The sequence below is a fragment of the Amphiprion ocellaris genome, chromosome 4, assembly GCF_022539595.1.
Source record: "Amphiprion ocellaris isolate individual 3 ecotype Okinawa chromosome 4, ASM2253959v1, whole genome shotgun sequence".
In the NCBI taxonomy this organism is placed as follows: domain Eukaryota; kingdom Metazoa; phylum Chordata; class Actinopteri; family Pomacentridae; genus Amphiprion; species Amphiprion ocellaris.
Genome location: NC_072769.1, coordinates 12,076,307 through 12,095,302, shown reverse-complemented (window position 1 = coordinate 12,095,302; position 18,996 = coordinate 12,076,307). Strand labels below are relative to the sequence as shown.

The window sequence follows — 18,996 nt, the reverse complement described above, 5'->3', positions numbered from 1 at the left end:
GCCAAGGTGTTGACCCAGACATTAACCAGGGAATCCACTGTCACCGCAAAACCCAACAGGTCAGAAGTGTTTTGGCAGCACCAGAGGGCTCGACACAGTATTAGGCAGACGGTTTTCATGTTGTGGTTGATCTGCGTATGTTAGTCGGTGGAACTGGGACTCACAAAGACTAGCTGTTTCTCTGAGTCTAGCTAAAAGTAATAAAAAAAAAAAACATCATTCAATAATTCCATCCATTCACTCTGTAAACCTCTTACCATGTCCAGGCTTGCAAGTGGGTTAAAACCTATCCCAGCATACATAAAGTGAATAGCAGCCCAGACTGGTCAGCAGTCTATCACAGACAGTTAAACATACCTATACTCACACACTTACACAGACACACAAGTCCCAAGTCAATAAACATCCACATATATGGCCATATTGGCTCAACATCCAATTAAAAGTGGATGTGCATTTCACAGAGGAATGCGTTATGAAGACATCTGCAGCAATAATGTGATTGGACTGATTTTTCCTGCTCATATTTGTTTTTAATCTGCTGGTGTATGCATTCAGCTATACATACATACACTTATACCTCATACCATCCAATCATGGTCCAAGTTGTTCCAACTAGGTTCACAAACAATAATAAGTCTTTGGTTATTGAGCGAGGTAACAAGGTGAAAAACAACAATGAATATGTACTTAATTCAAGAGTAACTCATTACACTTGTTCTCTGAGAATTTCAACACATCTCCAGAGAACAGAAATCACCAGGGGAATAAAAATGAAACTAGAAAAATGTCACAACATCAGAGGGCTGTCAAAAGATGTGTCAAGAGAGCCAGGTAAAGAACAGGTTGTACAGAATAAAAATGCAGTTCCTGCAATAACGGGCTGTTCTCACAAGGAGAACAAAAACATACGTTTTTAGGAGACTGAGTATTTGACAGACATTATGTTGTTAAAGTAAACTTAACAAAACAGGCCACTGACACACTGAACAAACTGATGAACTGATTGGTCGCATACAGTAATATAGATGTTCTTTCATGCAGAAAAGCAAGACAGGAACACTGTCATTGTAACTGTGCTTAAATTGGAGAAGTCGATTCATAAACAAGATCTTGCATAAGAAACAAGCTGAGGTAGGTCTGAAATAATAAGCTGATTAATGAATTAGTCAACTAACAAAAATTAATCTGCAGCAATTCTGATAACTCATTACATGATTCAGTAATTTTTCAAACAAACTGTGAGAAATGTGGTTATTTCCACCCCTCTAATGTGAGACTTTTCTCTTTGAGTCTTATGTCACTTTCAACTAAATAATTTTTGGTACTGAACAGCTGATCAAACAGCATGAAACATTTAAAGATGGCACCTTAGGCATTTACTTTCCATTTTCTTACATTTTATAACTAAAAAACAAACTGGTGGAATAACTGATAAAATAACTTGTACAAGAATCAAGATTGAAAATAATCATGAGTAGCAGCAGTAATCAGAGGTGTATGGCTTTGGGGAGGAGAAGGGTAAAGGTGAACAGCAGGCCGAGGTGCCATTCGCTAAACGTCTGTGGCATTGACAGAGACATTGTTGACGCTGTTAGGTTTCTGTCAGCTCATCATGACCTGTATCGTCCTACATCCGCGGCCGTAACTAGACAAAGCAATCAAAGTCATTTTCCCGCCTCTGTCTCCCTCTGCTAAACTCAGCCACCACTCCACCTTATTTCCTGCCTGCACTTCAGCACTGCCAAAGGACTTCTATTATCATCTGACAAATTATGTTTCAAAGGCACTCAAAAGGAACTTTTGTTGTGTTTTTTATTTGAAAAAGAAAAATGTAAAAGTGAGCGGCCATGGAACTTGAAGTACTTAAATAAATGTGAAAATAGCAAGCAGAGCACTCATGCGGCTGAGCCAGACAGATGAAATGTGTGATTGGAGAGGTTAGACTGACATTTAATTTTTATTTGGGGATTATATAACGTAATTTTAGGGTTTATTAATGAAGTGTGAACCGCAGGGACTAGTAGGGAAATGAGTGTTGTGTCACTAGTGGGAGAGAATTGTTCTGTTTTGTTGTAATTAAACTTAAAGTCTAAAGTAATCACAAAGTAAGAGAAAATGATAGAATTACTGCAGCTTTTAGACAACTATGATGTGGATTATGAGTAAGAAATGATTCTATCTCATTTCAGCTCACTGTATAAATGAGCGCAATGACCGCAAACACAGCAAACTAAATACTAGTTTATTCATATTGCCGTTTTTTTTTATCCAGCTGTTTATTTGAACACAGACGAGTTCACCAAATATCCTAAACCCATAGAGAAGCATGTGTGGCTTCCATGTTACAGTAATATAAGCATGAGCACACCACAAATGAAATCAATTTGCTGGAATGGGGAAGAGCATTTCATTGCAAAAAAAAACCCAACAAAAATAAAAACCGACACGTTCGCTCCTCGTGTGAAAAAGCCAACGATTTTTTTCTTCACCTCTGCCTCATAGTAGCCGTGGAGGAAAGCCGGCTTTTATGATACCATGACTCACTGGCAGCCTAATGAGAGCCACAGCCGTAAGCAGTTTACGTTGCATAAAGGGTGCCTCTATTAGCGCTGCTGTCAGAGTGGGGGAGCTGGGCATCGCTAAGGTAATAACAATATATTCATTTACTAACGGGACTGGAGATTTCTCAGCTGGCATCGAGGCCCAGAATGGCGGCAGAACCAGCAGCGCCACCGGCAAAAACTCCTAAGCAACAGGGAGAAACTGGATGACACTCAGCAAATGTAATTAAACACAAGGGTTTGTCACAGTGGGTGCTGATCACAGCAGGTCTTCGCACTCAGTAGTTGTTGTACTGTGTACACACACACACACACACACACACACACACACACACACACACACACACACACACACACACACACACACACACAGAGCTAATCAAGAGGCCCAACAAATAAATGTGCTTAAGCATTGGAGAACACATATTCTGCTACAGCCACTTAATAGTCACTGATACAGTAGAAAGCCTCTGGCAACACAATTAAATTTGTTCACACTAAATCTAGGTTGGTGAGCATTAACAGATTTGTTCATGAAATTTTTCTAACATCACATCACCAGGTATAGTTGCACCTGTCAGGAATATTTTGAAAATGACATCGAAATGAAGGAGTAATCAAGGTTTTAGTGTTACAGACCTTGTCAATGAATGTGGCAGAAATGAAACATGGGAAGTGCCTGTAGTGCACTTTGATTAATATGCGTTTGTTTCCATCTGTTTGAAACAGAGGAAGAGAAGAGACACAGACAGAGAAATCAGTAAAATGCACTCCAATCCAACAAATGTAACCACCAATGACAAACTTTATTGGCATCTGGTTCTCTGTGAGCATTAACATCAGACTGACAATGAAAAAAAAAAAAGTCATCAACTCAGTCATGATGTGTCTGCCCTTCATTTCCTCTCACCACATCACGTCTAATCCTGGCTACAATCCAAGCGCAAGGTTGCAAGGTGAGCATCGTACATCAGAGACAGAGACAAAGACACGAAGAGAGAAGGATGTCTGCCGTTTCAACAGCTTCTCCTTTTACATGTCACAGGAAGAGTCACTGCACACAAAAGGCCATTTCAGACCAAGTGGGTTTCAACTCAGCTGCAGGTGCAAGAACAGCACTCAGAGCGCCGCAACTCTTCACAGATTCAGCTTCACTTAGAGCTCCATTCTGGGAGTTTTGGGAGCTAGTGACGGACAAACAAACTCACTCACTGGAAATGCTTTACTCTTGTGAAAATGTGAAGTGATGTTTTTGACTGAAATGGATGTTATCACTTGCTTATAGAGTGGACCACTGGGGAGATCAGTTATAGTGAGCTTCACATAACAAGGCTGGCTTAATTCTTAAGTACGTCATAGAACTGTATCCCAAACTGATGCACTACACTCAGTAAATAGTGCTTTCAGTTTTATATGCAGCACAACTCGGCACCTGACGTTGGATCACAATCAAAGTGCCAGGTGCAGTTAGATGTGGAGCATCACATTTTCATTTCTGCAAACTGTGAATTCATTTGTGCAATAATGAAAAATAGGGACACATAGAGGAAGCTTGATGTGAGACAAGCTGGGAAACTTTAACCAAGAGACATCCCTTTGGGTTTCTGCCCAAACTCTTACTGGCTAAAGCTGATCACAGCTCATAATAGGCAGCACTGAACATTTCAAAGAAAATGAAACATGTTGAGGGAGACTGGGGCATCTGGACAGCTGAAAGAGTGAGAAAAGTTGTGTCTAAGACCTGTTAAAACTGAGCAGCAGGAGGGACAGTCTGTACTTCAGTGTGAGGTCAGGATACCTTTGTTTGCACACACAAGATTTTTCTGTGTGTGTTGGGTCTTTGGGAAAAACTTTAAGCAAAAAGCTAGCTGCTGTTAACAGGCAAGGAGCAAATATTTTTCCATATACCAAAACATAAATGAAAAACACTTGATTGAGGACGATGTTAAGAGAGCTTCGGTGATTATCTAAAAGCCAGTACCCTAAACCAATCAGCCACAGCACCAAATCCATCTAATATAGTGTAGGCTGCCCTAATGCCACCAAAACAGCTCTGAACAGTTGAGGCAATGTAGCAGATCATTTGAATCCTGTGGGTTGCAGAGCAGGGCCTCTGTGGATCAGGCTTGTTCTTACACATCCACTAGATGCACAGTCAGATTGTCAACTTGGGCGTTCAGCAGCTGGATTAACAGCTAGGGTTCCTGGTCATGTTCCTCAAGTAAGTAGTGCTGGTCACATGATGAGTGCGTTTGATATGAAACAATGTTTAGCTGTAAAGCAGCATCCACTTGAATTCAAGGACCAGAGGCTTTTCAGCAGAACGATATATTGTAACATGATCAACGTCATGCACTTCAGCTGGCAGTGGTTTAAATGCTGTGGCTGATGTTTACTCTGTGGAGTTATGTGATGATCGGCGCTGGTTTATCTGTCTGTCCGTCTGTTTGTCTGGTGGCAACATTACTCAAAAACACACTAACGGACTTGGATGCTATTTTCAGGCAAGGTCAGAAATGACAAGGACCTAGCAATTAGTGATGCGACTTATAGTCTGGATCCACAGATTTTTTTTAAGATTTCTGTATCATTGTGAGATAGCTGCACGGCATTACTGTAACTATGACAACAAGTGAACGCTATGTCAGGTGCCTGCTGATGATCACATGATTGCGATCCCACCAGAAATCCACTGCTGCAGACTTATCAGGACTTATTCATCTGAAATGATACAAGGAACAACTGATTAAATTGTAGGGTTGTTTTCGAGTCCCATCAATTCCTGCCGTTGGCTAAATATTTAGGTCACGCGATTCCGTATCCGTCCATAACGTACACATGCAAAAAACATGCCTGTGCTCAGCACAAGGTCATTTTGTTTGTGGGTACATCTATATTAAATGGCTACATTCTATGTTGCCGTGATTTCTGATCATCAATAACTAAGAAACAAATGCTGCATTTCTAAAAAAAAAAAAAAAAAAGGCTGCATTTCTGACAGTGTCATATGTGGGAATGAACAGCCACTACGCTCTCTGAGTGCTTTTCTAGTTTAGGAATGTTACTGACTTTTAACATTCTAGGGTCTCTCCACAAAAAGAAAAGCACTTAGCTCAAACATTTTTTTGTTAGCTGAGATCTTTCACTAAAAGTTTGAAGAAACCAAACATATCGCTATGTATATATAGTTTTTGAGTTTTGAAAAATCAAACAAATTCTATTTTAACTATTTTTGTCATTTGGCATTACAGCAACATACATATTCCAACAGACATAACTTTGTGGATAAAAAAATTACTTGGAAAAGTGTAATTACTTGTAAAGTAATGAATTTATACAATTTTTTTGTAGTAGTAGGATATCACCAGCAAAAGGACAACTGTGGGTAAGAACCCAGAGGCTTAAGGTGGGTTGTTATTCGCCCCTTCTTATCCTACTATTAAACATAATGGATAAACTTATATTAATTAAACCCTATCATTTATTTATCTGCTCCATCTGGTAAGCTCATTAATTAATTAAAGCCTGTCAAGTTGCCAAGAAAAATCTGAAACGTAGAAAAAACTGTGACAAAGTTGTTTTTAGCAGTTATGTAAGTTACACAGAGACACGAGAGATTTGCACGTATTTGTGCAGCTTATGATGCATCTATTAGCCAAAACAAAAAGGACATCATTGCAAGACAGGAAAGAAAACCATTGCAATAAACACATCGCTGGATGGGGACTCACCTTGGCATTGGCTTTGGTCTTGCTGCTGTTGTTGTCAGCTGTGGAATTAGCATCTTCATGAACTCGGTCCAAAAGCCAGAGAAGGAACTCGAGGGCGTCGTGCTGAGAGTTTCCCCGAAACTGAGAGCCATATTTGGCCACAATGCTCTACAGAGAAGAGAGAAGTCACAATTAGTCTGTCACTCTGGGTGATTTTAAAATGCATTAAATGCTGACATCTTTCCTGACTAAATGAGATCGCACTCGTGGAACACAGGAAGCCATCATTTGTGAGTTAAGAGCTCAAAAGGCCTCAGGAGAGAGATGGAAAAATGATGATGCATTTCTGTCTCATCAGTTAGCACCAAGTCATTTAAAAACATCTGTCAGACATTATTTGGCTATGACAAAATCATGGAATAAATTGATTTATTAGTCTCTTTGGAGATTAAACTCAGGAAAAAATAGAATCAAGAGATGTGGGGGCAAAACTATTTTTTCAACAAAATTTACTGGAATGTCTGATTGATGGAGCTACAGTAAAAATTAATTTCATAATTGATTAATCTGGCTTTTTTTCCTCAAAGAAATGATTAATTTGGCTTGTAAAGTGTAAGAAGACTGGAAAATGCCAGAATGACTATGGCAACTAACACCCAATTAAAACTGCTGTTGCAGAAGAAACAAGTAAAAATACTTTGATCCTTTAAAAAAAAAAAAAAAAAAAAAAAGATATTATGATGTCTATTTTGGGCATTATAACAGCATCAGTAAACAAAATCTTTTGTGGTGCCCAATAATGTTGTAGGAAAATGGTTCTCTGAACACAATCACACACTGCATCCCAAAGGATGACTCATGCAAAAGATACACACACCATGACAGGTGTTACTAGAAAAAAAGACAGCCAATCTGTTTGATTCAATTATGAGAAAGGAGTAGTGAGTTTATGAGTCAGACAGTAAATGACACACACAACTAATGACTGCATTAGCTCTACACTGGGTGGCTGTTTTTCTACCTCTCTGTTTCTCTCTGTGTGTGACTGACAGGATCCAGGCTCTGCTCCGCTCATTAAAAATCCCCACATCATACCTGCAGTATCCCAGTATCTAAATATAAACACAGGAGGGAGCCCCCCCGCATCCTATCTGACAGAGACAGCCTGCTAATGAGCTTCATCACTATGACGGAGCACTGACAGGGGATGAAGGGATGTGGGACAGATGGAGAGATGGGGAGAAGGAGCAGTGGAGTAAGGGAGGGATGCTGGCGAAGTTTCAAAAGACCGGTGAGTGTTCTTCTGTCTCTCTGACAAAAAGGATAGCACAGTTGTGGCAGGCCTGAGAAATGACAAGTGCTTAAAGACGGGCAGCAAAATAAAAAAGGGAGCGAGAATGCATGGGAGACAAAAGAGGAAAAGAGTGTTTTTCTAAAGTTACAATAGCCAGACTGAGTCAGAGCTCAGAAACCTGCTGATTAAGAGGTTAGGACTTCACTGACAGGAAGATGACTTCTACACTCTCCTCATCTCTGCTGTTTTCTCCCCTTTGCTTTTCTGAGCATGTGTGTGAGTCACAGCTGGTAATGGTAGTTTTGCTCGGCTCTTTGATTATCCGTTACAGTGTTGTCTCTCTGAACGTCTCTGGTGTGATGCGCCACACAGCCTCAAAGGCGCGCTGGCAAAGCAGCAAAGTTGTATTCCCAAGCATCAGTTCCCTTATGAAATTAATTTCTTGTGAAAAGGAGAAATAAAAGGAAGGAAATTTTCAAGACTGAGGCTGGCCATAGACACAAAGGAAAGGATAGCAGGTAGGTCGAGACACTGATTTCCTCTGTAAATACCAGCAGCGCTCAAAGCTGACCTGAGCATCACAATGGTAGGATCTTAAGTGTTTGTTGAGTAAATACTTCAGAAGTAGTCAAGGAGAGGATAAAGGTGGGTGGAAGGGTCAGCTGGAGGAAGCACTGAGCTTATTGTAAGAATTATTGATCAGTCTAGACGAAGAATCCGATTCTCAGCCCACACTTCACCAGGCCTCAATCGGTGAGGAGGAAACAGGGAGCATTTCTTTTATTTGTTTGTAAAGCAATCCTTGTTTCATTTATTGAAAGTGTTAATTTAGAAAATAGTAGGCTGTGTCAAACAATGTTGCATTGCATGTGAAATTTTCAAAACAGTAGGCTATTAACTCTCTGGAAAATTCCAAGTTTTCAGAGGTATATTGTTTATTTCAGAAGTTTTTTTGATTTAGTTTTTCTAGATTACTGTTGATAACAAACTACCACCTCCGTTTATTAATCAGAAACTGCAATCCATCAAAAGAAAGCCATATGTTACAAAGAACTTGAGTCCCATCTCTACTGGATTTTTGATTATTAAACAGTAAAAAAAAGAAAAATGAGATATTGATATATAACTTGTGTATATTTATGTATACATTGAAAAGGGAAAATAAAAGGGCCATTGTTTATTAACTTTCCAGCAATGTAATTCACAATCTACTTCGCAACTTACTGCAAAGACACCACTATCTGCTCCACACATGTTCTCTGCTACATGTGCTCCAGACAGGACTGAGTGTATCGCAAAGAAATGGAGCCAAAGATTTATTACATTCCTTTCCCAAACATCTTTTTCAGCATTATGACTTGTACAAAGAAATAAATAAACACAGTTTGTATCAGACTATATACAGTATATGCCAATGCTGATATATCTGCAACACGCCAATATTAGCTGATAATATCGGCCAACAGATCGTTCTCTAAAACCAATATTTTATTTATTTGGGTTCAACTGGGTTTGGATGATATTAAACAGAATTCTCATTTTTTGGGGACCAATCAAAAGTCTAGTCCCAAGCAAACCTAGTTACGGATCAGTACACTGGAATACGAGGCCTAATTTTTAGGGGAGGCAATTTATTTTTAGTAGATTTTCTGTCATAGCAAAGGTTTGAGGACTGTCAGCTTCAAAAACAACAAAAAGAACAAAGAAGACAAAGGCATTAGAGGAAGATAACAGGTTGATTAAAAAAAAACAGCCATAAACCTGTGCAGTCTCCACAGCAGGGGTCATGACCTCACGGCGGTCAGCAGAGGCAGAGCTGCACTCCGGTAGCGTCTCCAGACGTATGTTTCACTGTGGTATCTTGCTACCTTTACTTCACCTCACACCATTAGCCTCCTGTGCTCTCTCTCCCCCACATCCATCCTCCCACAGTGTAAACAAAGATGGATCAGAGTGCTGGCAGGACAGGAATTTACTATAAACATACATCAAGCAAATGACCCTCCTCTCTCCCTAAAAAATCCATTTACACCAGCTCGCCTCATCACAGTGCAGCCTGCCAAACAGGCCTGGATGGATTCCTTAGTGACAGACAGAGAGTGATACTGACAAAGTATTTCAAGGCATACTCTTAAGAGAAACAGCACAAGCTCTTGTTTTCACACACAACTACCCAATCTCAGTCTTACAGGTTCGACTGGAACGACACTGGATAGAATCGCTCATCACTGGCTGCTCCATTTGTTGTTTCATTTTTCAGCGGCCTGGTTCACCTTTGCTGTTGGCAGAGACCAGACACGGGGCAGCTATCACTTACAGCCTCCATCCTCTCTCCTCTCGTTCTGTGTTTCTTCAATCCTTTTCTCTCTGACACCTACACACAACCTCACTGTCCTCTTTCTTCTGGCCTCTCTTCCAATTATCTTTCGCCTTCCTCTCTATCATATAAGAACCATTTCCTCCACTAATCAGCACCAGCTGAGCTCCAACAAGCCCGGCTACCCCTGATAAACACACACACACACACACACACACACACACACACACACACACACACACACACACACACACACACACACACACACACACACACACACACACACACACACACACACACACAAATGAGCCTCTTTCAGCAGTGCAGCACCTGTCCTTCCTAGTCTCCTCCTCCTACCGTCCTTCCAGCTCAAATCCGATTCATCTGCTCTTTCCTGTGACATCCTCAGCCTCACTGGATTCGCCTTAAGAACAGCAGAGGTATTTCTGTTGATACGTGCTACACATTGTGACGCTGAGAAGCTTGGAAAACCTCAGACAAAAACAAGCAAGCAAGTCAAGACTGATCAAAGCCTTCGTGTCCGCAAATGTCCCTGACGTGGGATTTACAGGCGATCTGTAAAACATAAGAAGGGATGAGATGCGATGGGAATAATCACCTCTGAATGGTTTACAGCCCAGGAAATGCTCCTCGGGTTCTGCTGAAGCTGAGAAATTGATTCTTTGAGGATTCACAGCTGAGGCTGTAAATTCACTACTTTGTGCACAAACCAACAGTCCAGGAGGCTGCATCTGTCACACCTTCAAAAACCTGTATTAACATATATGCTGTTTCCATGTGCCGACATGAAGTCCAATCTTTTTCTATGATCGACCCTGGTGGAAAATGGTCTCTCATATTGTAGTGCTTGCCGATACAACAGCAGACACACTTCACCTTGTGTTTTTTTTTATTGTGTTGTCACAGCAGCGGTGCAAGTATAATAGAGTGCGGTTCACTGAGTCGTGGGAATGTATGCTGCTTTCCAACAGCATATGTTGGCTCTGTTACCTCACTGGTAAGTGGTCTACCTTGTGTTTTAGAAGTGCGAGATGAAGTGTTTGAAGCAATATTACTTCCTCTTCAACAGCTGAGGCATCAACTCTACTGCAGATCTGTGTTCAAGTATATAGCAGAGAAAAATAGATATTGTACGCTAAAAAAAACAGAATAAAATTGTCTGGCGTCATACTGTTGACACTGCTAAAATCTCCCCAAAAAAACTCTCCCATCTGCTCGGCTGAAAAAGTGCTGCAATCAAACTAAAATGAGAGGCAGCACCACTGTGGATTTCTGTGCAACGCAGCACTGACAGTCCAGGTGGTGTGCGTCCCAACTGCTTTGTGTGTATACAATGTATACATCTTCAGCGCCGCGAGCGAAAATGAGAGCAGTTCTTGAAGGAGAACGGAGAGGAGACAAGGCAAACAAACCATCAGTCTCACTGCCCCTGCTTCACTGTCACACACCTGTTCTCCCCAAACAAACAAGACTAGTTAAAACACCAGGCTTCATCTTTCCGACTGAGCTCCTCTTTTTCCTCAGAGCTGCATCCTGTCAAACGTAAAAAGATGTGGCTCGTCTCTACAACTCTTAAAAAGTAGCTACTGTGTTGTTAATCTTTCAGGTCAGGAAGGAAAAATAAAGAAGAAAAAAAAGAAAGCTTCGTCATAGAGTTAAATTGATGCAGACAACTTTTTGGGTCAACCAATAAAAGGATACTGCATCTTTGCAGATTTTATCAACTTCCAATGTGCACTGGAGCAGTTATGGCAAAGTTGGACATTCTGACCTTTGAATACAGCACGTCTATTACTCTGATCACTGTCATTAGTGAAAAAAGATGCATTTGGGAGCACGATGTATAATCATGGAGGAGAAATTTTCACCTGTGGCTATGTGAACTTGATGAGACTGTCCAAGGGGAAGCTTTGAAATAAGTGCTGAATTGATTATATGAGCATACAACCACACAAGACCACAAAGAAGTGGTACTGTATATGTAGTGAAAGGGTGAACACTATATGAACACTCTCAGCTGGGATGTTTGCTGCTTTGTTGTCCCATACCTGAGATTTTAGGGACTGGTGAATGTATATTTATTTCCACAGATGGTGTAACAGACCATAACTCCATAATTCCAATGAGAACCTCTCCTGTAATCATTTTCACTTAAGTAGCAACAACATTAAAACCACTGACAGGTGAAATGAATAACATTAATCACTGCATTACTATGCAGTGTGCTGGGAAACTTTCTGGTTCTGGCATTCATGTGGAAGCTACTTTGACAATAAGCAAATACCATAATCTCGCTTAAGCAGCCCGAATTCTGTAGTATACAATGATCTGACTTCACTTCATTACTTTTCTGCTATATGGAGAAAAAACTCTAGTTTCATGCAAATAGTGATGGGTGGAATTGTTTTGGTTGAACATTTGGACACAGGGAGACATTCACTGTCAAAAGTGGATAATTCACCAAAAACAACAGCAGGGCTGCCTGACTGCATGATCCAAGTCCTTGGCAAAACTGGAAATTTTCAATGTAGTAGCTTGGAGGTTGTGGTTTCCCGTGATGAAGTGGATTTTGAAAGAGGATCCTACATCCAGTGAGTCAGACTACACCAACCAAAACATTGTTCCAGTGGCTTCTCCGGCAGAATAGTGCGTCGCCACCACACCGCAAAAACTGCTCAGAAAAATGACCAAGAGCTCAAAGCACTAACCCTGCATTCAAACTCGCTGGATCATAATCTGACTGAGCATCTGGAGGATGTGCCAGACCAAGTTTTATCTACAGAGGCCTGACTCTATACCCCACAGGACCCAAAGGATCCACTGCCAACATCCCAAAGCCAGAACCCACAGGACACCACCAGATGCCGTTTGTCTGTGGCTCAATGGATCAGAGCCATTTTACTGACACAAGTGGATGAGGCTGTGGTTTTAATGTTGTGGCTGCTCAGTGTAGATGCTCCAGGGATGAATAAAGTATTTCTGATAATTTAAAAACTCGTGAAAAAGAACAACAACTAGTGCTGAAATAATCTGGTGATACACATTTTTGTTTTTACTGGATGAGACATTGTGATATGTTGCAACAAAGACTGACACTGTGTATTATGGGTAGACCCGTTTCTGACATATCACTATTCAATCTGATTTGGAGCATCAGTGTCATGTTTTCCAGCAATGAATCCAACTGCTGAAGATTCACCTAACAATTAATTGGTGATTTATATCCCTGCTGTATCTTCGTAAAAAGCCTGAGTGTTCTGCTATCTTCAGCTGAGACACTGTGACTTCTACTGACAGGCTCCTACTCATTACCTAATCGCAAACAACAAAAAGTTAGAAAAAGTACACTGAGAGCAGTTCAGCAAAAGTTTCCTTTCCCACTTCTTTGCAGGCCAGTGCCTCTCTTTAAATGTGAACACATTTGGCAATAATGATCAGTTATCTAAGCTGTCCGTCCCTTTTACCGACTACAGACAACAGGGGGTCTTAGGAGGATCACCAAAAGGACAATACTTTTGTTTACCAGCGATGTCTTTCCCTCCCTCTCAGCCTCTGAGTGCACACTATTGGAGGCATCTCAGCAGGGGGGATCCTCCTTTCCAGGCTAAATTCACCTGCTACAATAAACCTCCTCTCTCCAGACAAACACAAATCGCTGTGCCGATGCAGTCAGGCGAGGCAAGAAAAGGGGACTGAAGGGCATGTTTTCTGTTTTCATTACTGCTGCCAACTATGAGAATATTAGTGCAGAATTGTGGAAGGACTGAATACTGCCATTTAAGCATACACACAACATTCTGACATTAAGGTTGAGGGTTAATATTCAGTATTTCATTATGATAGCCCGTCAGAGGACTCAATTATCACGTTTTGCACACTGTAACATGAGCCAGTTCAACAGAGGTACATATACAACCATTCGAAAGTTTGGGGTCACTAAGAAATGTCCTTATTTTTTAAAGAAATGCAGTTTTTTAAATGAAAATAGCATTAAATGCATCAGAAATCCAGTCTACACATTGTTAATGTGATAAATGACCATTCTAGCTGGAAATGGCTGATTTTTAATGGAATATCTACATAGGGGTACAGAGGAACATTTCCAGCAACCATCACTCCTGTGTTCTAATGCTACATTGTGTTAGTTAATGGTGTTGAAAGGCTAATTGGTGATTAGAGAACCCTTGTGCAATTATGTTAGCACATGAATAAAAGTGTGAGTTTTCATGGAAAACATGAACATTGCCTGGGTGACCCCAAACTTTTGAACGATAGTGTATCTTAAATAATAATTCAGATTTTTCTTCTCAGTCAAGGCCTCTTATCCTTACTCAAAATACCTTGCAAGTCATGCACATATTCCCGTCATGAATATTTTTACTCTTTTAAAAGACTAGAGATTTGTGTTAGAGAAGTTGCACGTGGCAGGAATATAAATCTTAAGCGTATACAAAACAAGTCAGTACACTCCTGTACAATATCACTTAAATGTCAAAATAATTCAAAACTGTATCACCTCTCACTAAATGCACTATTTATCTTTTGACAAGAAGAGTATTTCTTGTGATGAACAATGTAAAATAGATATTTTAACAAGACTATTTAAAACACAGGCCCCAAAGTAGAAATTTAATGCAACAAACGTGAATAGACATGTGACTACTAACACACAAGTTAGAAAACCTGTGATCACTGAAACAAAACTGAACGCAGCTGTGATTTCTAATTTGTGTAGGTGCATGAAAACAGTTATAAAATGACCTGTGAACACCAGAACTTTCTTAGTTTTCGATCTATTGGTTGTGTCTAAATCATGGCTTCACACGGTAAAGAATTGCCAGAAGAACTGAAAAATCTGGTAGTGTGACTTTACAAAGATGGAAATTATACAGGAAGATCAGTGATCAACTAAAAATCTGTTAGAAACAGTTACAGCAGTAATCAGGAGGCACAGAACAAACCACAATAAGACTAATTAGAGCCACAGCAGTCGTCCTTCTAAAACGGCACCATGGTTAGTGCACTACTTTCACAATGTAAGACTGAAATAAGACAGGCAAGTGCTTCAGACTTGGCAAAGGGGTTATCAATGGAAATCAGAGTTTCTACGACAACTCGGGATAGTGTCATGGACAATAACATCAACCTCTATTGATGGCATCAAGAAAAAAACACGTGTACTCCTCATCACAAAACTGCAAGACTAAACTTTGCTTTAAAAAAAAAAACAAAACAAAACAAAAAACATGAGTACTAGGAGCACATTTTTTGGTTAGATGAGAGCTAGCTAAATTTGTTTGTTTGAAATTGGGTCGGGACTACCACAGTGAACACATAGTCCAGGTAGTGGAGCACGAAGGCAGGAGTATGATGATACAGGGCTGCATGAATGCAAAAAGTGTTGGGTAGATTATATTTATAGATGGCACCATGAATGTCTGTGGAAATACCAAAATACTTGGCAGAACCGGAATATTTCAGGATTATAACTATCCAAAGCACACTGCCAAAATCACACAAGAGTTTCTACAGAAGGAGGAAAAAGTGAAAACTGTGACCTCACCAAGTGTGTCACTTGACCTGAATCCAAAATAACACCTTTGGGGTGTTTTAAAGAGAAAGCTTGAACAACATAACTCCTCCAGCAAAGAGCAACTGAGAAAAACAGTCTCTGAAAAGTGGCAGAACATCTCTACAGAGATGTCTGCAACACTGGAATCCTCCATGCTGAGATGGGGACTGTCATTAAAGGTTCTTGAGATACAAACTAGAAAAGCACTCAGAGAGCGCAGTACTCCATCAAGGCTGTTCAGTCGTATCATTGAAATCTTGCTGCCAAGATTCACTGCCAAAATGTAATCAATTGGTCCTTGTGTCATTTCTGACCTTCCCTGAAAATTTCATTCAAATCCGTTAACCTGTTTTTGAGTAATGTTGCTACCAGAGAGACAGACAGACAGACAAACCTACGGCGATTGTCACATAACTCCACTGAGACTTTGACTCCTTGGTGGAATAAATATATGAAAAAAAAACAAGATCAAACAAACAGTTCTGAATGCCAGTTTTGAAATGTTTACCAGTTGTTACTGTCAGAAGTGACACAGTTACTGTAAGATAATACAATGTAGAATCTAGTGCTGGGCGATATGGAAAAAATCATATATCACGATATGGATTATTTTATATCACGATAACGATATATATCACAGTATACCACAATAAAGTATGTTTTCAGTTATTCTCTGAAAAGTTTAACAAAAATTTCATTGCTTACTTTTCTCCAACCTGTTGCTAGGGCTGGAATATATCAGCCTCCTCAACAATAAATCCTACTTATACCGCCTCTAGAATGATTGTATGTTTGAGAGTGTGTGTCTGTGTGTTTGTAAACATGTTGTACAACCCATCACCTACAACTTCCCCTAGGCTATTGATGCAACAGAGCAGTTACTCCTCAGTAAGCCTGCTGGTTTGACTATCATCCAGTAAGCCCAGAGGGAAACCTAAAGGCCCTGCAAGCCCTGACTCTCAACAGTCATGAGTGACTCCAGCAGCAAGAAGCCTTTTGTGTGCGCAAGTGTGTGATCACTTCATGATTTAAAACTCTTACATGAAATGGGTGCAACGTAGTCTCCACACTGCATATATTTAACAGCATATGAGACAGGAATGCTTGTCTTCCCTCACACATCAGAGAATGCAGACGAGCCGCCTGAAGTGCTGGAATAGGGAAGTTGAGCGGATACTGCAGCCCGAGTGTAATCAGTAACTACATGGCATGCACAATCAGAAAACTACCACACACTCGAACAAACAATAATAAAATGTCAAAACTGTGAGGTAAAGTGTTGGTGTTCTTATCATCACTGCCTTTGCATGACTAATGTTAGTCTCCTCCCCTGAAGTCCTGAAACCCAGCTTGTGTGCTTCAGTACACGGAAATGGGACGCGCACATTGACCATTGCCCTCTGAACCACACCAACCTCATTCTAGTTCACACCTTAAGTTCTCATTCAAATATTTGTTTTGCCAATACACGCTGTGAGAGTTCTTAATAGTGCTTACAAATCCCACAAAATCCTCTTGACAGGTGCCTGCCGTGCTGGTAGCAGGACACTGGACACACAGGTTTCACTAAAACCATTATGAATGAGCGTTGAGGCAAACAAACTCTTGGGCTGGTGGTTAACTGGAACTAGATTCCCACGGGAGGGATGTGTGGATGTAATTTAACCCTAAGATAATAACATTTTTTCAATCTTTGGCTGGAATAACCTGGGTGGTGGCCTTGGGGCACAAATTTCCAGCTGAGCCCATGCATTTTCTGCCTTTCGGTGTGTGATATCTGTGTTCACATTGAGTGCAGCACAAACAGCAGACAACTCAAGATAGCTTAATAAAATTTGCCTAGTGGCCACTTCAGTGCTGGAATACTATCTAACCACAGGTTTGGTGATTTAAAATGCCTTAAGGTGCCATGATTTTTGGCTTCATTGTGCTTTAAAGGGAGCACATTTCTTGACAAGTGTCCATTTAATGATATAACACACAACCAAACTGGCACTGCAGGTAACTTTAGGGGTTGCAAGGCCACATGCAGTAAATATTTCTCCCCAAGTTTGAAGCAATTTAAGAGGGTATTTATTAGGTTTTACGCATGAAAATGTGCCTTTAACTGCAATATTGGTTATTATACTCCAACGGGAACATTTGTTTGAGAAATAAACTCTACCACTGGAGTAAGAATCATCTGCTGAGTGGCACAGCAGAAACTTGAGCTTGCCCGAAACAGCACCGTCCACTGAGGTACAGCTTCAGGCATAAACACATTACCCATGCAGCCTCATAAGCAAACGCCGTGCGTGCGCTCTCTGTCCTCACCTTGAACTCCACAGACAGCTGCGGCGTGTATTCCAGCGTCCACAGCCCTCGAACCAGCGACGCCAGCTGCTCGGTCACTTCTGCCCTGGCGGTCTGCGGCTCCTCTCCTCTCACCTCCCCGTTCAGCCTCCTGTGGCACGTATCCGACCTGTACCGCTCCAGCCCGAGGTACTCGGCCAGCAGGTCCGTGTTGCTGAGGCACTGAACCACGGCGTTCATGAAACAGGTGTTGCCGTGGTTCTTCAGTCCCAGCACCCCGGGGGTCTTGTCGCCGTAGCACCACGACAGTCTGTCTTTCACCGAGCCGTGAGAGGAGGACACCGTGGAGCTTTTCTTCACGGCTCCGTCCCTGACGTCTTTGAAACCCCCCGAGGTGCTCTGCCCGAAGCCGCCGTCGTCGTCCTCTGCGTCCGGCGGCGCCGCCGCGTCGCCAAAGTGCGCCAAAGTGCCCAAAGTTTTAAGGATCCTTCCCATGAAATTCCCAAAAGACCGCAACGATTTCCTCCTGACGAACCCGGTTTTGTATTTCTTCTCCTTTCGCTTGGTAGTTTTGGGCTTCATGGGCTGCTTTCTTACCTTGTTTTCCTTGCGGGTATCCATGGCTCTGAAACAGAGAAAATGAAACAGACGGTGGAGTCGCACCTGTCTGCCAGGCTGTCTACCCCTCCTCTTCCTCCTCCTCCACCGCTTCACTTCTCTCCACAAACCTCACACCGCTGCGCTGGCACCGACTCGGTGCCAATAAGGCACATGATTACTGATATAACTCCCTGGGCATCTCACTGGTGTCACCAAGTCCACGCGTTTTGACGGCTGACGTTCCCCCGGCAGGAACTACAGAGATGAGCGGCTCTCCTCCCTCCACATCGCAGGTTCAGTTGTTGCACTTCCTCATCGGCGGCACTCAGCGCTGGATCGTGCGCCTGGCGGTCTTTTGACTCTCTGTTACTCCCTCCCTCGCTTCTCTCCTGTCTGTGGGGCTACCATGAACCACTTGGAGGATCCTGTCTAACGGCCGCCCCTCAGACAGGAATTTAATTAACCTGGATTACATTACTTAGTCATAGTTTATCACACTTGAAATGCGCAAACAATGAACAGTGGTGCCATTCATCCATGCTAGACAGGAATTCAACTTTTGTATGGGTGGTTCATGACTCTGGGAACAAGGAAGTTGTTTAATTGGTGTCAAGCTCTGTAGCCTT

The 18,996-nt window shown here is 41.5% G+C and overlaps 1 protein-coding gene across 1 annotated transcript in view; it reads right to left on the bottom strand.

Moving 5' to 3' along the window:
- Positions 1-18,861, bottom strand: part of usp43a (ubiquitin specific peptidase 43a) — a 130,422-nt gene extending 111,561 nt beyond the window's left edge. The window contains exons 1-2 of the mRNA XM_023263720.3: positions 17,792-18,861; positions 6,296-6,442 (exon numbers count right to left, since the gene is read on the bottom strand). Coding sequence (XP_023119488.2) covers positions 6,296-6,442; positions 17,792-18,391 — 747 coding nt within the window. The 5' untranslated portion in view covers positions 18,392-18,861. The remainder of the gene's footprint in view (positions 1-6,295; positions 6,443-17,791) is intronic.
- Between the last annotated feature and the right edge of the window lie 135 nt (positions 18,862-18,996).